The following is an 18,566-nucleotide window of genomic DNA, read 5'->3' as shown; positions in this document are numbered from 1 at the left end:
CTATTTGTTACCCCACATCACGAATCCAAAACAGGAAATTTAGGAAAAAAAATATGATGTGGTTTCGAATCAACGCAAGAGAGTAGGACGAGGAAAACAAGACAAATCACGACACAAAAGAAAAAAAAAAAAAAAAGGGGGCAGAGAAAGGGAAATTAGGATCGTCTATCGAAATTGACTCGTGTCTTCGGTGTCCAAAGAAAGATCCACCGGTCACCGACCACGACGTTTTGGGATTGACATTTTACCAATTACCCAGAAGTGTAAAAGAGCACGTGAAAAATAGTTCCAGAAATTTTTGCATGATAATGTTAATATGTTTTTATTTTTCCAATTGTCCGTAAATTTTTGAAGAATGATTCAATGTGGTCCTTTCCTTGAAATCACAGATGGAATTAATTGACGTGGATGAAATAATTTGCATAATTTCTGACTTATCATTACGCCTCCTCAATTACATTCCCGCACTTAATTTATTGGTCTGAACCATGTCAAATTTAGATTTAATCTCAACACAAAATGTTTATCAATTGTGTTGAAGCATTGATATCAAAACATAACACGTAACTAAATGGATACATAGTATAAAATATTTAAGATATGAATTCTTATATAAACATTTCTACTTGCGCTTACATGTCATGGGCATTATTCTAAATGTAAATCAACATGCCGCATTAACAGAAGAAGCATTCAAAATTGCTTAATCGAACGAGTCCAAACACGTCACAAGCAAATAAAAAAAATCAAATTATATCGAGATGTTTATCATTCATCACGATGAAGCTTATCCCAATACATCAACATGGATGGCGTGCATATCTTTTCAATTGGTCATGCCGGGTTTTGGATAAGACTCGTCGAGATTTATCTTGTGGAACATCCGACGACCATCGTCAAGCTCACAGGAATGGTTTTTGGAGAGAAAGAATCAAAACACGACAGTTTAAAAGGATAAAAATGGACAAAAAGAATAAAATTATGACAACTCAGTAACTTGTAAACAAAAGCCCGCAAATTAAAGTTCGAAGCAAGGAAGAAATCATCACCAAAAATAGAAAAAAAAGGAAGAAATCCACGATTTACTTACCTTTTGAGAGATGAAAAGCAAAATCACTTCTAAATAGATTTTACTAGCATGACAGTTCTCAGAGTTACTATAAGAATAACAGATTCTTACAAATCACAAATTTTTAAAAGAGTGGGGCCACAGCGATAACATTGTACTTCTAAAGGATGGAGAGTGTGACAGCTCAGCGGCGATGCGCAGGGAGGAGACATGGCGGTACGTCCACTCCTCGGTCCCCGAATGCAGGGAAGGAGCGCATCTCTTGTCCCACATCGCTCAAGGGGAGTTCTGGTTAGCTTATAAGACTTGCGGTCCTTCTATCTGTATATACGTGTTTCTTGGATAATATGGGTTGTCTCGAGAAGAATAAAACCGTGAGAATTTACTGTCAAAGCAGATAATATGTGTAAAGTGGATACTCTGAATTTTACAATAATTAATAATTATTTATTATTTAAAATTTAAAAATTAATATATTGAATCAAAATAATCTTCCAATCATTTCTCATTTTAAATTCGAGGAAGAGGGAGAAGAGATCGGTGCTGAAGTTCTTAAATATAGTCCCGCTCATTAGCTCATCTCTTCTCTTACATCCCCATAAATTTCGGCCAAAGCTTTCTCCCTTTGTCCATCGCTTTTCCTTCCTTCCAAAGTCTTCTCCGTCCGTCCGTCCGTGCCTTCCGGCGCCGCTTCTCTCTCGCGCTCGCGCTCTTCCCGAAGCCGATCCCTCGCGTTCTCGGACGACGAGCCGCCGCCGGCGACCACCACGGCGACCGCCGCCGCCACCGCCGCCGCCGCCGCCACCGCTGCCACCTCGCGCGCGCCATCGCCACCCGCGCCCTCCCCTCGTACCGGATTGCCCGGAGCGGCCCGAAAGTTCTCGGACACCTTCGCGCGGTCCGTACCGGAAGCCGACAACTTTTTCCTCGTCGTCGTCGCGTAGCGGACGCCGTCCTGTCTCCGAGGAAGCTGCCGGTTCGGAGGAGCTGTCGGAGTGGAGTGCTTTTGGTTCGGAGATTTCGTAGCACTTGCTCGAGGCAGGGAGGGAGGGAGGTAGTTTGGGATGGCTGTGTTTGGGGGAGCGCAATGGAGAGGCCTGAGATCCGTGGCCGTGATCTTCGTCAACCTCGCGTTCGCTCTTCTGCTCGCCTCCGCCGAACGGGGCTTGAAGCTGAAGGACGAGCCTTCTTCCCGCGTCGTCGATGGACCGCCCGTTCCGGGATTCCTCTCCAGAGCGGCGAATTTCCTGTGGCAGTCTGATGGAGGAGGTTACCAGCACGTCTGGCCGGTAAATTTCGGATTTTCGGAATCTCGGTTTGAGCTTACGGTTTGTCGCGGTTGTCTTGTCTTTTTTTCATGCCGATTGAACGCGTAGAGATCGGTTTCTTCGTTTGAAACGTGGCAATGTCGGCCTCGTCGGAACACGGATGCGCTGAGATGTTCGGCGCTTTCGCTTCGTCGGGCAGATCAATCTAGCCGTGTGTGTCGTGCGTTTTTGCTCTTCTTTGTAGTCGATTAGGGACGGATTGGAATGACGGGTTGTGCTCTGCAGGAGATGGAGCTCGGTTGGCAAATTGTTGTCGGTTCCATCGTTGGCTTCCTCGGCGCGGCCTTCGGGAGCGTTGGCGGCGTGGGCGGCGGCGGCATCTTTGTTCCCATGCTCACTCTGATCGTAGGCTTTGATCCCAAGTCGGCTACTGCTATTTCGAAATGTAAGAAAGGAGGGTAGTATGCGTTCTTACTTATAGGATTTCGAAACGCAACAGTCAATCTCCGGCTGAGAATTTACTGTAGATTGAAGTTTCGTGTTTAACTTGAATATGGTGTTGACGTTTCATTTGTTTAGCTAAAGGATTTCAAAGTGTCCTTCGTCAAAATCTTTTGTTTTTTTGGGGTACTTCAGTTGATTATCATTCCGTTTCATTGTAAAAAATTGATCTGCTGGGATTTGATAATTTGAAGTATATGACATTTTTTTTCTTTACGGAGACAATTTTGTCCGGCAATTGATTTCTTGAATTAGCTGCCTTTCATAAAAGAACTGGCCGTCAGTATAATTTGTCTGGTATTTTCATGCAATGGGGACACTCTGATATGCTACTTGCTCATTTGCCAGGTATGATCATGGGTGCTGCGGGATCAACTGTTTACTATAATCTCAAACTCCGGCATCCTACAATAGATATGCCTATAATTGACTATGACCTGGCGCTGCTCATCCAACCAATGCTTATGCTTGGAATCAGTTTAGGAGTTGCCTTCAATGTGATATTTGCTGACTGGATGGTTACAGTTTTATTAATTGTTCTCTTCATGGGTAAAGTATCGTCGAAGACAAAATTTTGGTTAGAACTAAGCTTTTCCACAAAGAAGTAACATTGGTTAATTATTTGCGCGTTGCAGGTACTTCCACCAAGGCATTCTTAAAAGGGGTCGAGACATGGAAAAAGGAAACGTTAATGAAAAAGGTATTTGGTTCAGTATTTGGTTTTGTAATGCGCATTTTTTTATGCAAAGCATTTGAACTGTCCGACCCAAGATAATACCTGGTTGTGCTAAAAGATGATCATTCTTAATATGTAAATAGCATTGGAGGCGAAACAGTTTTCTATGAGTAAGACCATTCCAGTAGAAGGATTGAAAAATTGTTTCAAGTTTCCTGTCATTAAATGAATCTTCATAATTATTTGCAGTTGTGAGCTTGATAGCCATTTTAATGCTTCCAAACTCCATACTAACCTCCTTAACTGTAATTGCTTCTGACAACAGGAAGCTGCGAAGAAACTAAATTCTGTTGGTGAGTCTGAGCATTTCTTTTAGATTGCTTGTTTTACATATTCTCTGTGGAATCTATATCTTTGATGGTTTCATATCAACATTTCACGTTCTTCAGGAAATGGTGGCACAGAAGTGGAATACAAGCCTCTTCCTGGTGGTCCAGGCAATAGCCCACACCAAGGCATGAAAAAGACGGAGGTGACTTTACTGACCTTATAATCAGCACAACAGTTTTTTTTAAGTATCTAATCTGGTGTGCTGATGCAGTACACAGTCCTTGAGAACGTTTGCTGGAAGGAACTCGGACTTCTTGTCTTTGTTTGGGCTGCATTTCTTGTCCTGCAGATTGCCAAGGTTTTGTTCTTGCTTTAAGTAACTCTTGAGAATTTTTGAATCTGAAAATTTCTCTGTCTGCATTGATATGGGGGCTAACAAATACCAATTATTGAATTCTTGGTGACAGACTCAGACAACTACTTGTTCTATTGGATACTGGGTACTCAACCTGTTACAGGTTCGTTAAGACAAGTTTGTTTCTCTAATTTTGACGTTTTGATAATTAAATTTCAATAGATAGGTAGATATAAGTCATGAACATGGTTGGCCCCTGACTTTTTATCTGATCATGTTCTGGAAATAACTGGTTCCTATAAGTTGTAACTAATTTTGAAGCATTACCCAACCTATGCAGGTTCCAGTTTCTGTTGGAGTATCTCTTTACGAGGCAGTTAGCTTATACAAGGGAAGGAGAGTAATCGCTTCCAAAGGAGATTATGGCACTGGTTTGAAGGTGAGCCAATTGGCCCTTTATTGTGCTTGCGGTGTCCTGGCTGGAGTAGTAGGAGGACTACTTGGACTAGGTGGAGGATTTATAATGGGGCCACTATTTTTGGAACTGGGAGTTCCTCCTGAGGTGAGTCTTTTCTTTTCTTTTTTTGGGTCAAGTTATAACTATTGTATCAGTCCAACACGTCACTGTTTGTTCACTGACCTCTCTTTTGTCCTAGCTTGATAGCAGATGAGGTGACTTAGATTCTAGCATACTACTCTCAAGTCTTAACCACTGTTTTGATATTGCTGGCCTAGAATGGCAAGCAAAAGTATAACTTGGATTGTCCTGCCAAAATTCATGTAGGAATTTGTTTTAAGTACTATGCAGGCTGAATTGAAAATTGATTAAGAAGTTTAGTACAGACTAGCAACATGTTTCTGGTCTAGAGGTGCCTGTGATGGACTGCCATATACTAAACCGTTCAGAGTCTTTGCAACAAGTCAAATGCAAGCATGCCTTGATTGAGTGATATCTGGGGATGCTGCAAAACTTAAAAATACTTGGAATATCAAATTTCCTTTCTGTGTTTGCTTTGGGGGGTAAGGACAACCTGATTTGTATTAAGAACAGAGACAACAGTACCACAGCGACCTTTCCTTCTGTCACTTTTCGTGCCTTCTGCTTACAGCCTTTTGCTTCTGTTACTTTTCTGCAGGTCTCCAGTGCCACAGCGACCTTTGCAATGACCTTTTCCTCGTCCATGTCCGTTGTGGAATACTATCTTCTAAAACGTTTTCCCGTCCCTTACGGTAAGTTCCTGCACCATGGGATTAAGATAAGATCTTTATAACCTGCTGAAATATCTCAATAGTCAACGGTCTTGTAAACTCTTCCCAAAACTAAATTACAAATATTTGAAAAACGCAGAAAAGATTCTGTGCATTAATGGTTACCGTTTGTCATGCAGCACTCTATTTTGTTATGGTCGCTACATTTGCTGCTCTGGTAGGACAACACATTGTGCGAAGGCTTATTATTGTACTCGGAAGGGCGTCCCTTATTATCTTCATCTTAGCCTTTACAATTTTCGTCAGTGCCATCTCGCTAGGTGAGTACCTGTACCTCTTTTGTACTCTGTTCTCTTCCTTAAGACTCAAAATCTACTCAAATCGCCATTGGTATCTTGTTGTCTTCCAATTTCTTTGTCGAGACTGTCCTTGGAATTTAAATATGATTTTTGTATTGTCAGGTGGAGTTGGCATATCCAACATGATAGGAAAGTTTCATCGGCATGAATACATGGGATTCGAAAACCTTTGCAAGTATGATGCGTAGTGTCTGATTTGTTTTGCCAGCATTTTCTCGTCCCTGGTCTGTGTACTGGGCACAGAGCATTCTGCTGGGAACTTAAATGTGCCTTTGCTTGGTGCCACTTCTGGGCTTTGCAGACTAGAGCATTTTCTCGACCCAAATCAAACATTAGAGTCGTTTTAACTTTTGATCTACTTGAATTTTACTGCGATGTATCGATTTGATTCATACAACTTTTGTCATCTTTTTTGTAAGAAGATTCTTTATGAATCAGAGAATCAATTTCTTTGTGCTTCAGAGAATCAATGAAAAGAAGAACTTGAAATGACTAATGCATGTGAAGGTTGCGTTTGATCTCCGCAAAAGCTTTCCCTTTTGAGTTTGGTTATCGAGTTAAAAAAAAAAAAAAGGCTACTCCCGTACGCTTGGTACGGAAATGAAGATTGTTGTTTGGCCTGAAATTTGTAAAATTTGTTGGATTGTGCTATTCTGGGGAGCCACTTGGTTTATCAGAATTTGATCAACCGTAGAAGACCCTATCCCTGTTCGCCAAAAGGAAGCAATGAGCCTTACAGGTCCCTGCAGCTTCATCCAGCCTTCAATTGAATGGAAAGAAAATACAATACTCTTATCCAACCAAATAGTAGAATACAAAATCACCTACGAAACCGAGAACGCGCAGAAGCGAAATCTGAGATGTAGCCAAACTCGTCCTTGTCCCGAACTCGAAAACCCCCAGAGTCGAAATTGAATATGACAGCCTTGCAAAGCTCCTCCTAGTGCTGCCCTACACGTGAATTTTCACTTGTCTGTGCATGACGTTCTTGATGTCCAGTCATGACTGATAGGCAGCGACATCACGCTTACTCTTTTCAGAATCCTGACGACGAATTTAACACGGCATCATCTCCAGTCAAGCACGATTCCTCTTTTGCTTTTTTGGGGGGTGTTTGCTTTAAAAGCTTTTTCCCCTTGTGTGAATCGCTCCCCGCCATATATCATGCGTTTGTCCCCTTGCTAATGAATGGAAATATCAACTTTGGTCCTTTCGTTTCTGTTCCCACTTCAATGGAGCAGGTGGCTCCCAGGGCCGTACCGTGAATCACGTTCTTGCAAAACCAAGATAGCCTTTTGGCTTATCCCGCGTCGTATAATTAAAACGTGGTAGGGAGGGTGGGTAACTCCTTAAGGAACAATGATTCTCCTTCGGTTTCTGCCTCACCTTTGACATTTGCCTATCGCTCTCCCCGTTCATAGTTTCTCCGGCTTCCCCCCACCCTTAGCTTTTAGGAGATCCTGTTCTCTGCCTCACCTTTGACATTTGCCTCCTTTAGCAGATAAAGAAACTGCAATGCCTTTGTTTCGCACCCGGTCGGAATCTTTTCGCTTAGTGCTGATGGTACTGTTCCAAGTTCTCGTGGCCATGGTGTTTGTTTCAGCCGATAGAAGCCTCCGACTTGAGTCTATGGGACTCGGTGGGATGGAAAAACCGGAGAGCAATTACTTTCTCCGAGCAGTGGATTACTTATGGAAGCTGAATCAATCTAGTTATCAGCATGTCTGGCCGGTAATTTTACTGTTCACCCGTGGATTGAAGCGTCGCTCTACATGAACATAAATTTTTTTTAGAGGCCACATAGAAACTTTGCTCATGAAATCGACTCTTCGGTTCAATTTACGTTTATTCAAAAAGTATATTTGTAAACGGAAGTAGCTTAACTTGCGATCTTTCCACTGCAGGAGATGAGTTTTGGGTGGCGGATCGTCGTCGGTACTGTGATTGGAATCTTTGGAGCGGCTTTCGGGAGTGTTGGTGGCGTTGGCGGTGGCGGCATCTTTGTTCCCATGCTCAGCTTGGTCATCGGGTTCGACCCTAAATCATCAACCGCCATATCAAAGTGTAAGTAGTCAGGACTGAGTGATTATGCTAATTTACTTGGAAAGAATCTGCACAAGAGTCGAAAACCAAAGTAGAACTTGGGGCAAAAAATGGTGAAGGAAACAAATTATGAATTCCAAGTCCATGTCCGTCTTCACATGAAGCCGAAAAATTCGAACTTGATACAATTTGATGGGTACTAGACTTACTAATTTCATTCTAGCGGTTTACTTCTTTAGCTTGAACTTGGCTTTGGATTGGCATACATGAGCAGTGTCAATTTGGATTTGAACTTCTGTTTGGCATTGTTGTTTCTGTCAGGCATGATCATGGGCGCGGCGATCTCGACTGTCGTGTACAACCTCAAGCTGAGGCATCCTACCCTTGACATTCCTCTAATTGACTACGATCTAGTGTTGCTCATCCAGCCGATGCTTATGCTCGGCATTAGCATAGGTGTTGTATTCAACCTCATATTCGCCGACTGGATGGTTACGATCTTGATCATTCTCTTGTCATTGGGTAACTGTTTACATTACATAGTGTTCTTTATGTTTCAATCTGTTCTTCCATGTTTGATCCAAACGACGCCCCTTGATTTGTCCTCAGGCACCTCAACCAAAGCATTCTTCAAAGCCTTAGAAACCTGGAGGAGGGAAACCGTTTTGAAAGAGGTAGATCCTTGTGCGAAAAGTTTTTCCTGGAATCAAAATTGCTAGTGCTGCGATGATGCATTAGGACATTTTACAGAGAATTGCTTCATAAGGTGTATGTATTATTAACCATGGCCTCATTATTTTCAAACTCTATGCTGATTCTCTAGGAGGCAGCTAAACGTTTGGAGTCGAGCGGTGAGTTCACTAATCATTCCCTTTTACTATGTTCAATTCAATAAGATAACCATCGTCTCCAATCATCTCTTGAGTTTTCCTTTTTATTTGATTTAGCTGAAGACGATAGCAATGCCCAACTGGAACAAAGGCTTCTTCCCCAACCGGCGAGCAGCACCAAGAAGACGCAGGTTTTGCAAAGCCTTGGCCGTTTGAAATCAGTACGTGTAATATGTTAATTATCTGAACTTCGATCCTTATCGGTGATTTTGGTAGGTCTCGCTACTTGAGAACATTCGCTGGAAGGAGGTTGCGCTTATTACTTTTGTTTGGGTCGCGTATCTCATTCTGCAAATTTCCATGGTAAATCTTATGCTCATCACATCTTCTCTTGGCAAGTATATTAGCTTCACAGAAGACCGGTTTGATCTTGAGTATGGTGGGGCAAGTGCTGAAATCTGGATTATAATTTGACAGAACCAAACAGCAACCTGTTCAACAGCATACTGGGTTTTGAACTTTTTACAGGTACATTTGGTCATTTCTGTTTTCATAGAAACAAGAACTTCTTTAGCTTTCCATTCCGGCATTGTTGCACTTCTAACAAAAGAATAAACAGTGGTACTTTACAACCTGAATTATAGATTTTTGTTTCTAGTACTCTGACTTTCGGATCACTAATCAGATATGTTTGACCCAGTTAATAAAGATGTGCCGCAATAATGGTTCATGATGTGAATTTGATGACAAAATGAAGAGTTTGTGGTTGCAAATTGCAACCATTTGCTGTAAAGTCTGGTGGAATATGAAATCGAAGTGTTTCTAATGCAAAAGCCAAAAGTAAAATGCCGGTTCTTTTGTAATCCAAATTAAATGCTCATTTGGAGACATTTTCGATCTGGTTTAGACTAAAAATCCATGAACTTGCAGGTGCCAGTTTCAATTGGCGTGTTTGCATACGAGGCGATCAGCTTGTACAAGGGATGGAGGTGATTGCATCGAAGGGAGAAAGGGTAAGAGGTGGCAAGTGCGCGAGCTCTTGGCATATTGCGGCTGTGGCGTTTTGGCTGGAATAATTGGCGGACTGCTAGGAATCGGTGGAGGATTTGTCATGGGTCCTCTATTTCTGGAGCTCGGCATCCCTCCTGAGGTAAAACTTTCGGAACCTCTAAGATTGTTAAAGAACCTTGTGAACTTCCTCCAAGTTCTTTCGACGACTTCTTAATGAATTTTGTCAAACATTGAACAGAAAATCGAGAAAAGCACGACATTTGACTGGTTTTGTCAGTATAATGAATCTGATGAAGAAATCTGGTTTAGATTTTTCAGTATGGGAACAGTTTTTACAAGCTGGGCACGCTTTAATTTCTAGACGGAAGGAGAAACATAACTACTATGAACTGTTAGCTAATCTTTGCGCGGTTGTGCAGGTCTCGAGCGCCACTGCCACATTCGGAATGACCTACTCCTCGTCCATGTCTGTGGTCGAGTACTATCTGCTGAAACGTTTTCCGGTTCCCTACGGTACGTTCACGCTTCTGATGGGCACTGTTAAATGACCATTTTCAGAAACTGTCGAAGCAAACGCCGAAAAGCTCAACCTACTCAACAGCTCAACTTTGATGTGATAGTATGTGGTGTCATTGATCCTGATTCAGATACTATCTGATGCTATCTCGCAGCCTTGTACTTCATTCTCGTGGCAACTGTTGCTGCCTTTGTCGGGCAACACATCGTGAGGAAGCTGATAATCATAACCGGAAGGGCGTCGATCATCATCTTCATCCTGTCCTTCACGATATTCGTCAGTGCCATCTTGCTAGGTGAGCATCAATCTTAATACTCTGCAATTCATTCTCTCATCCTCTCTTGCCGTCGTTCCGAGAGATCAAAGACATTGATTCGATGCTCGCTATTTCTGTGGTTTTTTGCGCTTCTTGATAGGCGGCGTCGGATTATCCAACATGATCGGAAAGATCGAGCGCCATGAATACATGGGATTCGACAACCTGTGCAACTTCGGCGAATAGTCTGGCTTGCCTTTTCTGGGAAATATGTGTTTGTGTGTATGGTATTTGCTAAGCTAGGAAGTATGAATTGTTTCATTTTGAGATCAGCTTTCTGAACACATGCAGGATTTCTCTTCTCTATATATTAGAATTGAGATGCTTGGAAGAAAACTTCGGTAGTCCTTTACCTCTTAATGAAAGATTCGAGGGTACCCATTACTATTATTTCATTACAAGAAATTTAATGATAATCTCCAAATATTATTAGCAAAAAGAAAAGAGCGGCACTATTTCCACCCCTATATGACTAAATCCACCCAATTTTCACTAAAAAGGCAAAATTATCCTCTATCATTCAATTGCAATTTATATTGGCAGTCCCAAATTTATTTACTTTCCTTTTTTCTAATATTTCTATATTTATGTAAGTTTCACTTATCATAACTAATAATTTCATATGTTTAGTAATTGTTTATTGTCAAGTTTCTGTGTATATTAAGGTACCATTTTTTTTTTTAAATTGTTTGATATTACTTCCATAAGAATTTGCTTTGTCCAAAAGAGAAATTTCTAAGAAATCTAGTTATGTCGTTGATTAAATTTATAGATAAATTGTTAATAACTTATGAACTATAGTGTGAAATAACCTACCAACTTTTACTCTTGATGAAGCCATTGACTGGCTTTATGTTAGCAACTCTTGTTTGGATCGCTCAACATGTTCACTTGATTGATTTCAATATATGACTTTTCTTCAAATAAGAATCTGTAATCAGTAGTATTGGTAATATCATTGGAGAAACAATGATAAATACCTAAAAAATTAAAATTGGTAAATTTAATATAAGATTTGGTAAATTTAAAAAGTTGGCATGCCACACATTTAAAAATTAGTAGTTTACTAAAAGAGTAGGTATTTCTAAGGAAATTTGGTAACTTCCTAACAATATACTAGACACGCAATTTGCTAATCATGTTTTTTCACCAAAGATTGTTTAGGACTTACCAATTTTCATAGGATTTTATTAATGTTGCCATTTTTTTTTCTGATTTATGAATACTGAACATTAAAATAATTTTAAATCACAGTAAATGTATAAGTGAGGGCTTGTTTGATAAAAATGAAAATCAAGTGTTGAAACTTAAGAATTGAACTTAAACAGTTGATAATCCTAAGTGTTGAAGATAGAATTTACAAATTATTCTATGACAATTAAAATCAATAGCTCAATACTATTTAATCTCTTATCAAACATAGGAAAAAGACCACTATTGGTAGGTTTTATTGATATGAACCCCAACTTGATAATGGTGTCAACTGTCAAGGGATGAATGAACTCTATCGTAAGAAAGAGGGACAGAGTCACTCTTAGAGTAATGGTTCGATCCGATGAGATTAAAGTAAAAGAAGATCACCATCTCCTTACCCGTCTACATTACGGTCGAAAGAGAAACCCTTATGAATGAATGAAAGCCTGTTCGGCTCGGAACCGGTACCCTCTTTTGAAGAGCCTTATTTGGCTGAATCAGCAGACTGGAAAGGTGGGGATCCAGCTGCTGTATTGGACAACGATCGAAAAAGGCTGGCTGGCTGGCTGGCTGGCTGGCTTGGATTGTCTCGGGCTGTTAAGAATGATTATAATTCTGGAGGCGGAGCGGAGACTTTACATTCTTTTGTTTACGAAGGTGGTTTGCCAGAGGATGATCTACTATTTGCATGGTTGGAGTGGAACAAAAGATGCGAGGACTTTGACCGCCGTCTCTAATTTCCTTTCTTGAAACCATCCCCCTTGCACTCCTCACGCAACATTAGAGGGGCCCCATCAGTTACTTTTCCACCGACTGAATTAAGTAACTCCTCCTTTACTTGCTAGATTAGGTGGATTTTTGACTTATTCAAAAATTTAAGTCAATTCTTTATGAGCCATTAAACAAGCTTAATCTCATTAGGCGCTAAACTTTTTAAGTTTTCAATAACTAATTGAGTTATCATACAATCCTTAAGACAAGTTCGATTCTTCATTTTTTCGGAGGGCTAGCAAGTGGGGATGTTTAATTTTAGGTGTAGAGTTCGATTCTTACATTTTGTAAAAAGGCAAAATAAAAATCTGAGAATAAGTTGAAAGTGAGAGTACGTTAGATTAGGAAAAAAAAAGAAAAGAAAACACGACACTTGATTTTTTAAAAAGAAAAGTTGGTGGATGCAATCGAAAAGAAAAGATCAATTAGAGGACCGATTTGCAAAATAGAGACAAGAACAGGGGCGGAATTGCAATTTCCCCAAAAGAAAGAGGGGAAGCTCGAAGCAAAGAAGACAAGAGAAAGAGAGGTAAGAGGGAGTGGTCAGAATCCCCAGCGACTCCCACCTCCGCCTTCCTTCCTACGCTAACCTGCTGACTCTCTCTCTCTACCCCTCTCTCTCTACCCGCCTCCTCCTCCGCAGAAAACCCTAGGCGATCGGAGGACGATGGTGTTCTACTTCAAGGCCCGTCCGGAGGCGGGGGACTACACCATCTTCATGGGCCTCGACAAGTACGAGAACGAGGAGCTCATCAAGTACGGCTTCCCCGAGGACATCTGGTAACTACGATTCTCCCCCCCCCCTTCCCTCCCTTGTCTCCTCTCCGCTTCGTCCTTTGTTCGTCGATCGGTGATCGTCGGGGGGGCGCTCGAATTCGGATCGCATTTCGTGAAATTAAGGCTTGGGGCGGCGAAAGTTTGGATTTTTTTTAGGGGGTTCGGGACTGGCGGTCGTGGTCCCGCTGGTATCGGCATTGTAGTGCTGCGATTTGTCGCGATCGGTTGTGGACTATCTGTTTGTCGCCTGGAAAATGGATTGAATTAGATTAGAGAGAGGCTGATGCTTAAAAAAAAAGTTCTTGGAGTGGAATCTTGGTCAATTTCGAAAATGGATGTAATTAGATTAAAGAGAGGCTGATACTTTAAAAAAAAATGGTTCTTGGAGCGGAATCTTGGTCAATTTGGAAAATGGATTGAATCAGATTAAAGAGAGATGGTGAAAGCATGATAGTTAAGGAAAAGATTTAGAGATGGAGTGGAATCTTGGTCATTTTGGATAAGGGATTGAATTGGATGAGAGAGAGAGAGAGGCTGAAAGCATGATACTTTGAAAAGAAAGAAAAAGAAATGGAGTGGAATCTTGGTCAATTTGGAAAAGCAGGTAACAATACGTTCTCCTTTTGCATTATGAGTAGGGTGATATAGGTAGGATTAAAACTTGTTTTGGCATTTCGTATTGCCACTCTTGTGTTGGCTTGAATGGAAACTGTATCTTATGAAATGTCAAAGCTTGTCACTGTTTGTTTCAATTTAAGGCTGCTTGTGTACTTGCTATTGTGTTTCCTTTCCCCATCTTTGGCTTTTTAAAGCTTTCTCTGTTCACTGCATCTTTTGATTACTGACTAAGTAGTTGACAATTATGCTGCTGAAGAATTAAAAATTATGTCTCTTCTTCAATTTCCTCCTTTATGCATCAGAAGATAGGTTCTTGCAGTGGAGAGGGTGTTGCATTTTTGTTTGCCAAACTATCTGAATGACAAGAAGATTGTTGTTTTCTTTAGCAACTCTATTTTAATCTGTGTATGTAATAAGAATTATGCTGAGAATTTCTAGTCTATTGAGTAGTCTTCCCTTTTCCCTTTCTTTTGCTAGCATTGAAGCACGTTATTGAAAGGCATTTTATTCACATGTGTTGTACTTTTAGCTGAATCTATGACTTTCAAGGAAATGCATTATGTGTCTGGTCTTTTGTGACTACCTGGCTAATGACTCATTCTGAAGTGAGATCTCTTCACTGTTTCTGTTTTTCTGTCTAGTCTAACACTGAGAGTCTTTTGAAGATTTATTGACTTTTTTATGGGGTGGTTTGAGCTAGTGATTGCCATGAATTTAGAGGAAGCTAACTGATTCTTCTTTTCTTATCAAGGTAACACCAGGTGAAACTTTCTTCATATGAATTTGTCTTTTGCAGGTTCCATGTTGACAAAATGTCCTCTGCTCATGTATATCTGAGAATGCACAAATGTCAGACAATTGATGATATTAGTGAAGGTGTGCTGGAGGACTGCGCTCAGCTTGTCAAAGCAAATTCTATCCAAGGTAAATGTCCTGCAGTTTTTGTCACTGTACCAACACCACTATCATTTTCTGTATTGTTCTCAAAGCATTTTTTTACATATAGCTATCAGAGACTAAAGGACAGACTGTTTATCTGAGATTTATGGCCTGCTTGGAGTTAGTGAATTTTGCATATCTGTTAAACATCTTGAACTGTTCCTGATCGTTCTGTAATTTTTCTTACTGTTCCCATGTCAATTGTATCCATAGGCAACAAGGTGAACAATGTCGATGTCGTTTATACTCCTTGGGCAAATCTGAAGAAAACAGCATCCATGGATGTTGGTCAAGTTGGTTTCCACAGTTCAAAAATGGCAAGTCTTTTTACTTTTTTTCTTTTTGGCTGTACCCGCATGTTTGTGTATACTTCTTGTAGAAACTATTGTTTGTTGAACTTGCTATTTTTTCTTTCTGAACTGGGTTCATATTTGATTCTAAAAGATTGTTTCTTTTTAACAATCTATCAGGTTCGCACTGTGAGAGTTGAGAAACGGCTTAATGACGTTGTCAATAGACTGAATCGGACAAAAGTGGAAAGGAAACCTGACTTAAAAGGTAATTTATGTTTGTCTTTTTATGATTTCTGGGAGTATCTGTTCAGTAATACATGGTCAAATCTCTATGGTCAACGTATAGGTTTAATCACTCTTCCCCATAGAGTACAATATTTTATATGGTATGAATTTTCCTTTTTATTGGGTATTCAACCCTAGCTTCTTGTCAGCCATAGAAATAAACATTTTGGCTCAGATTGCTTATTTGATATGTCGGTTATGATTGCAGCTGAGCGTGAGGCAGTCAATGCAGCTGAAAGAGCGGAAAGAAAGCTACAGCTAAGAGATAAAGTAAATCCTTTCTGTTTTTGAATAAAGACTTTTTCTTCTGTTTCCTGCACTGCTATTTTTAGCTCAGTCATCATCGTATATTGATGTAACATCTGTCCCTCAAAGCTGATGTGCCACTGTAAGTTTCTCCAGATTGATCAGTTGTCATAGAAACTTTTGATTTTGAAGCTTGAAGAAGGAACGTTTCTTTGGGGTTGAATTGAAGCTGCATTTAGGTTGATGCTCTTTTAGTATGATATACTTGCAACATAGGGAACTGTGGTAGGAATAGACTTTAATAGTGGTTCTCCCCATGGACTGCTTTGGAAATCCTTATTTTAGCAGCTTACCTCATGTTGGGTAGTGAATAAACTACAGCAGTCTTTGTTTTGATCTTACATGAGTTTGGGATATGGGATGGATATTTGGTTTGGCGTATGGGTAGAGAGCCTTTCAGGTTTTGATATTATTCTATATTTTCCTTCTCAATGTCAAAGGAATCTGTGATAAAAGCAGGAAAGTTTCCAGTGAACACTCCTGTCTTCAGAAGCTCGTTCTTTTTGCAATGCTTGTTTCATTAGGGCATGTTTGGATAGAGTTTCACTTCTACCTTTTGCTTAATCTAAAACTTGCAATAGATGCACTTTAAACTTTTTCTTAACCTGAAATACCTGAAACCTTCACACCATATAAATGTTGACATGCAGATTCTTATGTAGCTTCATAATTTGTTGAACTTTGTATAATATTTTTTATTTGACGGAAAAGCAAAGAAATTTGGCATTCTTCTCTGATTGTTGCACAGTATCTGTCATGCTTGGGATTTAGTGGCTTTATAGCCTTTGTCATAGTCCACATTGTATGTTATTTTAAGGGTTTCACAAGTTCATTGATTTTGTGAAAGGTGGGTTAAAAGGGGTGCTAGTGGTTTTATTGGTACTGTAACTTCTTTGTTTTTTGAAATGTGTTCATGTAACTTGGATAAAATTTTCTTTGCCTTCTTGGATAGCTCTATATCACGGAGTATAATATTTTTTCAGAAACGACGGGAGGAAATGGATAGGATGGAAAAAGAGAGGCAGGCAGAACTAAGGAGCTACAAGGGTTTGATGGTTGCTGAAAATATGACATCTAATAAGCAAATTGCCTCTGCAAGCAAGTCTTTACAGGAACTGGAGGACGACTTCATGTGAGAATGTTTTACTGCATTGTGGTCAGCGGTTGTTTGCTCTCAACAAGGGAATTTAGTCGTTCAGCTATGATCCTAGGCCAGAAGGAGTCTTTCTTCAAAGATGAATGATCTCCATCCTTTAACCATTCATTTCCCTACCATATGGAACTAGCTACTGTGGATGATAGTAAAATGCTGGGTGCACTCGGGACAGAGAGGAAGTGTTTGGATTCAGAAAGGCTTAAGTGATTTTATGAGATGTGTCCTATGGAGATTCTAACAGATACAACTTTGTCGATCTTTTGTGGATTGAATATTTAAGTTGTAGAACTTGATGAGACATCATCTTGTGCTGTGTCGTCCTGCAAGTTGTATGGAAAGAGTCTTTGTTGAATCGTAATTTTTTCATATTCTCTTTTAGCCCTTAAACTGCTTATATCGGCTGTAGGTCTTACAAGCTTGCTATTCACAGGCACCTTCTGCCCCCCTGTTATTTGATTTTATTGGTCGTCACGTCAGTGCTGTTTCTAGAGTTGGCCATACTAGTTTGGTGTTTGTTTTTGGGTCCACGGCAGTGTTTTTCTTGGTTACATCCGTTTTTCTTTCTTACTGTCAGTACACCGCAGAATCTGTTATGTGTTGGTTTGCATCGGTTTGTTCCTCTGCTTAGTGGTTCGTGTAGCTGTATATTGCAATGTTTGGCTTGCGGCTTTGTATTTCATGGTCTGCAGTAATTTCTTGCCTTCTTAATGGTATTTGTTTGGCCTGCATTGCATTAGACTGCTCTGGTGACTAGCTCTCAATATTGGTTGCCATGTATTCAACTCTGACGAGAGGTCGATACATGAAGTTTTGCAGATCATGCAGAATCTGCTAATTCCGTCTCACTATCGCTCTAGAAAACCTTTTCTGCTCTTTCTTCTACTTTTGAAAGCTTAACTATCGTCCTTCTTCCTAGTAATCTTCCAGACCCAGATCCATATTTTGAATCAATCCGATCATCTTCGATGAAAGTTCACGGTAACTGTTTTCGTGCTCGTTTTGTTCTGTATCCATCTTCCATGAAAAAAAAAATGTATACTTCAGTGAAGCTTAGGGGCAAGTGAACCTGAATGAAAGGGGTGATACTTGGTTCTAAGTTAATCTTCACTCTCCCACCGTATCATTTTTGCCCCGAATCAGAAGCAACATGTTCAGTCTTTTTGTTTCTATGGCAAGCTTGCTTCTTTCCCTTCCAAATGCAGCTCTAAGAAAAAAAATCTATCATTTTAAGAGTGGATTGTGCTGCATTCGCAGCTCAGAGTCCCACTTTGCTTTATGACTATCAAACTTCAAAGCTATTTTACACACTCCCCTAACTAGCCATCCGATTTTGTCATTATCTTTTGTATACGACATTTTATTGGATATGTGACATAATCGTACCATTTTACTGTTTATATTACATAGAAAATATGCAATATGTAGAATGGAAACAAAGCTCGATTCTAATTAGACTTTTGATTGTGGTTTGAGTATCAAATCCAATGCATTGTATAAGTTTTTCCAAATGGCAAGAAAAATTAAATTTGGAACGTGAAGAGATTGAAAAGATTTAGGTTGCATTTGGCAATCGGGATAAAATTTGAGATATGATATGATTTATCCTATCTTACGTTTGGTATTTGATAAAGTAGGATATAAGGGGGATATAGATATAATAAAATTATCCCATAGCCATAGGGGAGATGTGATAAATGTGGATACGATTTCTAATGTCCATAGTAGGAAAATTATTTTTCTTGA

General features: G+C 40.0%; 2 protein-coding genes and 1 non-coding gene across 3 annotated transcripts; all 3 read left to right on the top strand.

Annotated features, from left to right (window-relative positions):
* Nucleotides 1–1,654: 1,654 nt before the first annotated feature.
* Nucleotides 1,655–6,259, top strand: LOC104436943 (sulfite exporter TauE/SafE family protein 3). The gene is made up of 12 exons (XM_010049798.3): nucleotides 1,655–2,358; nucleotides 2,623–2,782; nucleotides 3,187–3,387; nucleotides 3,474–3,538; nucleotides 3,840–3,867; nucleotides 3,964–4,046; nucleotides 4,116–4,202; nucleotides 4,312–4,362; nucleotides 4,540–4,761; nucleotides 5,336–5,429; nucleotides 5,588–5,728; nucleotides 5,870–6,259. Exons 1-12 carry the CDS (start codon nucleotides 2,134–2,136, stop codon nucleotides 5,953–5,955), a joined length of 1,443 nt encoding a protein of 480 aa, XP_010048100.1. The 5' UTR covers nucleotides 1,655–2,133; the 3' UTR covers nucleotides 5,956–6,259.
* Nucleotides 6,260–7,084: 825 nt separating this feature from the next.
* On the top strand, nucleotides 7,085–10,874 carry LOC104436944. Its single transcript, XR_005549148.1, has 12 exons — nucleotides 7,085–7,498; nucleotides 7,672–7,831; nucleotides 8,132–8,332; nucleotides 8,420–8,484; nucleotides 8,634–8,661; nucleotides 8,758–8,831; nucleotides 8,917–9,003; nucleotides 9,118–9,168; nucleotides 9,571–9,790; nucleotides 10,071–10,164; nucleotides 10,323–10,463; nucleotides 10,585–10,874. It is a non-coding gene; the product is annotated as a sulfite exporter TauE/SafE family protein 3 (transcript).
* Nucleotides 10,875–12,988: 2,114 nt separating this feature from the next.
* On the top strand, nucleotides 12,989–17,217 carry LOC104436945 (coiled-coil domain-containing protein 25). Its single transcript, XM_010049801.3, has 6 exons — nucleotides 12,989–13,229; nucleotides 14,641–14,768; nucleotides 14,997–15,100; nucleotides 15,254–15,341; nucleotides 15,570–15,631; nucleotides 16,651–17,217. Exons 1-6 carry the CDS (start codon nucleotides 13,117–13,119, stop codon nucleotides 16,801–16,803), a joined length of 648 nt encoding a protein of 215 aa, XP_010048103.1. The 5' UTR covers nucleotides 12,989–13,116; the 3' UTR covers nucleotides 16,804–17,217.
* The last annotated feature ends 1,349 nt before the right edge of the window (nucleotides 17,218–18,566 follow it).

Source organism: Eucalyptus grandis, chromosome 3 (genome assembly GCF_016545825.1).
Source record: "Eucalyptus grandis isolate ANBG69807.140 chromosome 3, ASM1654582v1, whole genome shotgun sequence".
Classification (NCBI taxonomy): Eukaryota; Viridiplantae; Streptophyta; class Magnoliopsida; order Myrtales; family Myrtaceae; genus Eucalyptus; species Eucalyptus grandis.
This window is presented reverse-complemented; position numbering and strand designations above follow the sequence as displayed.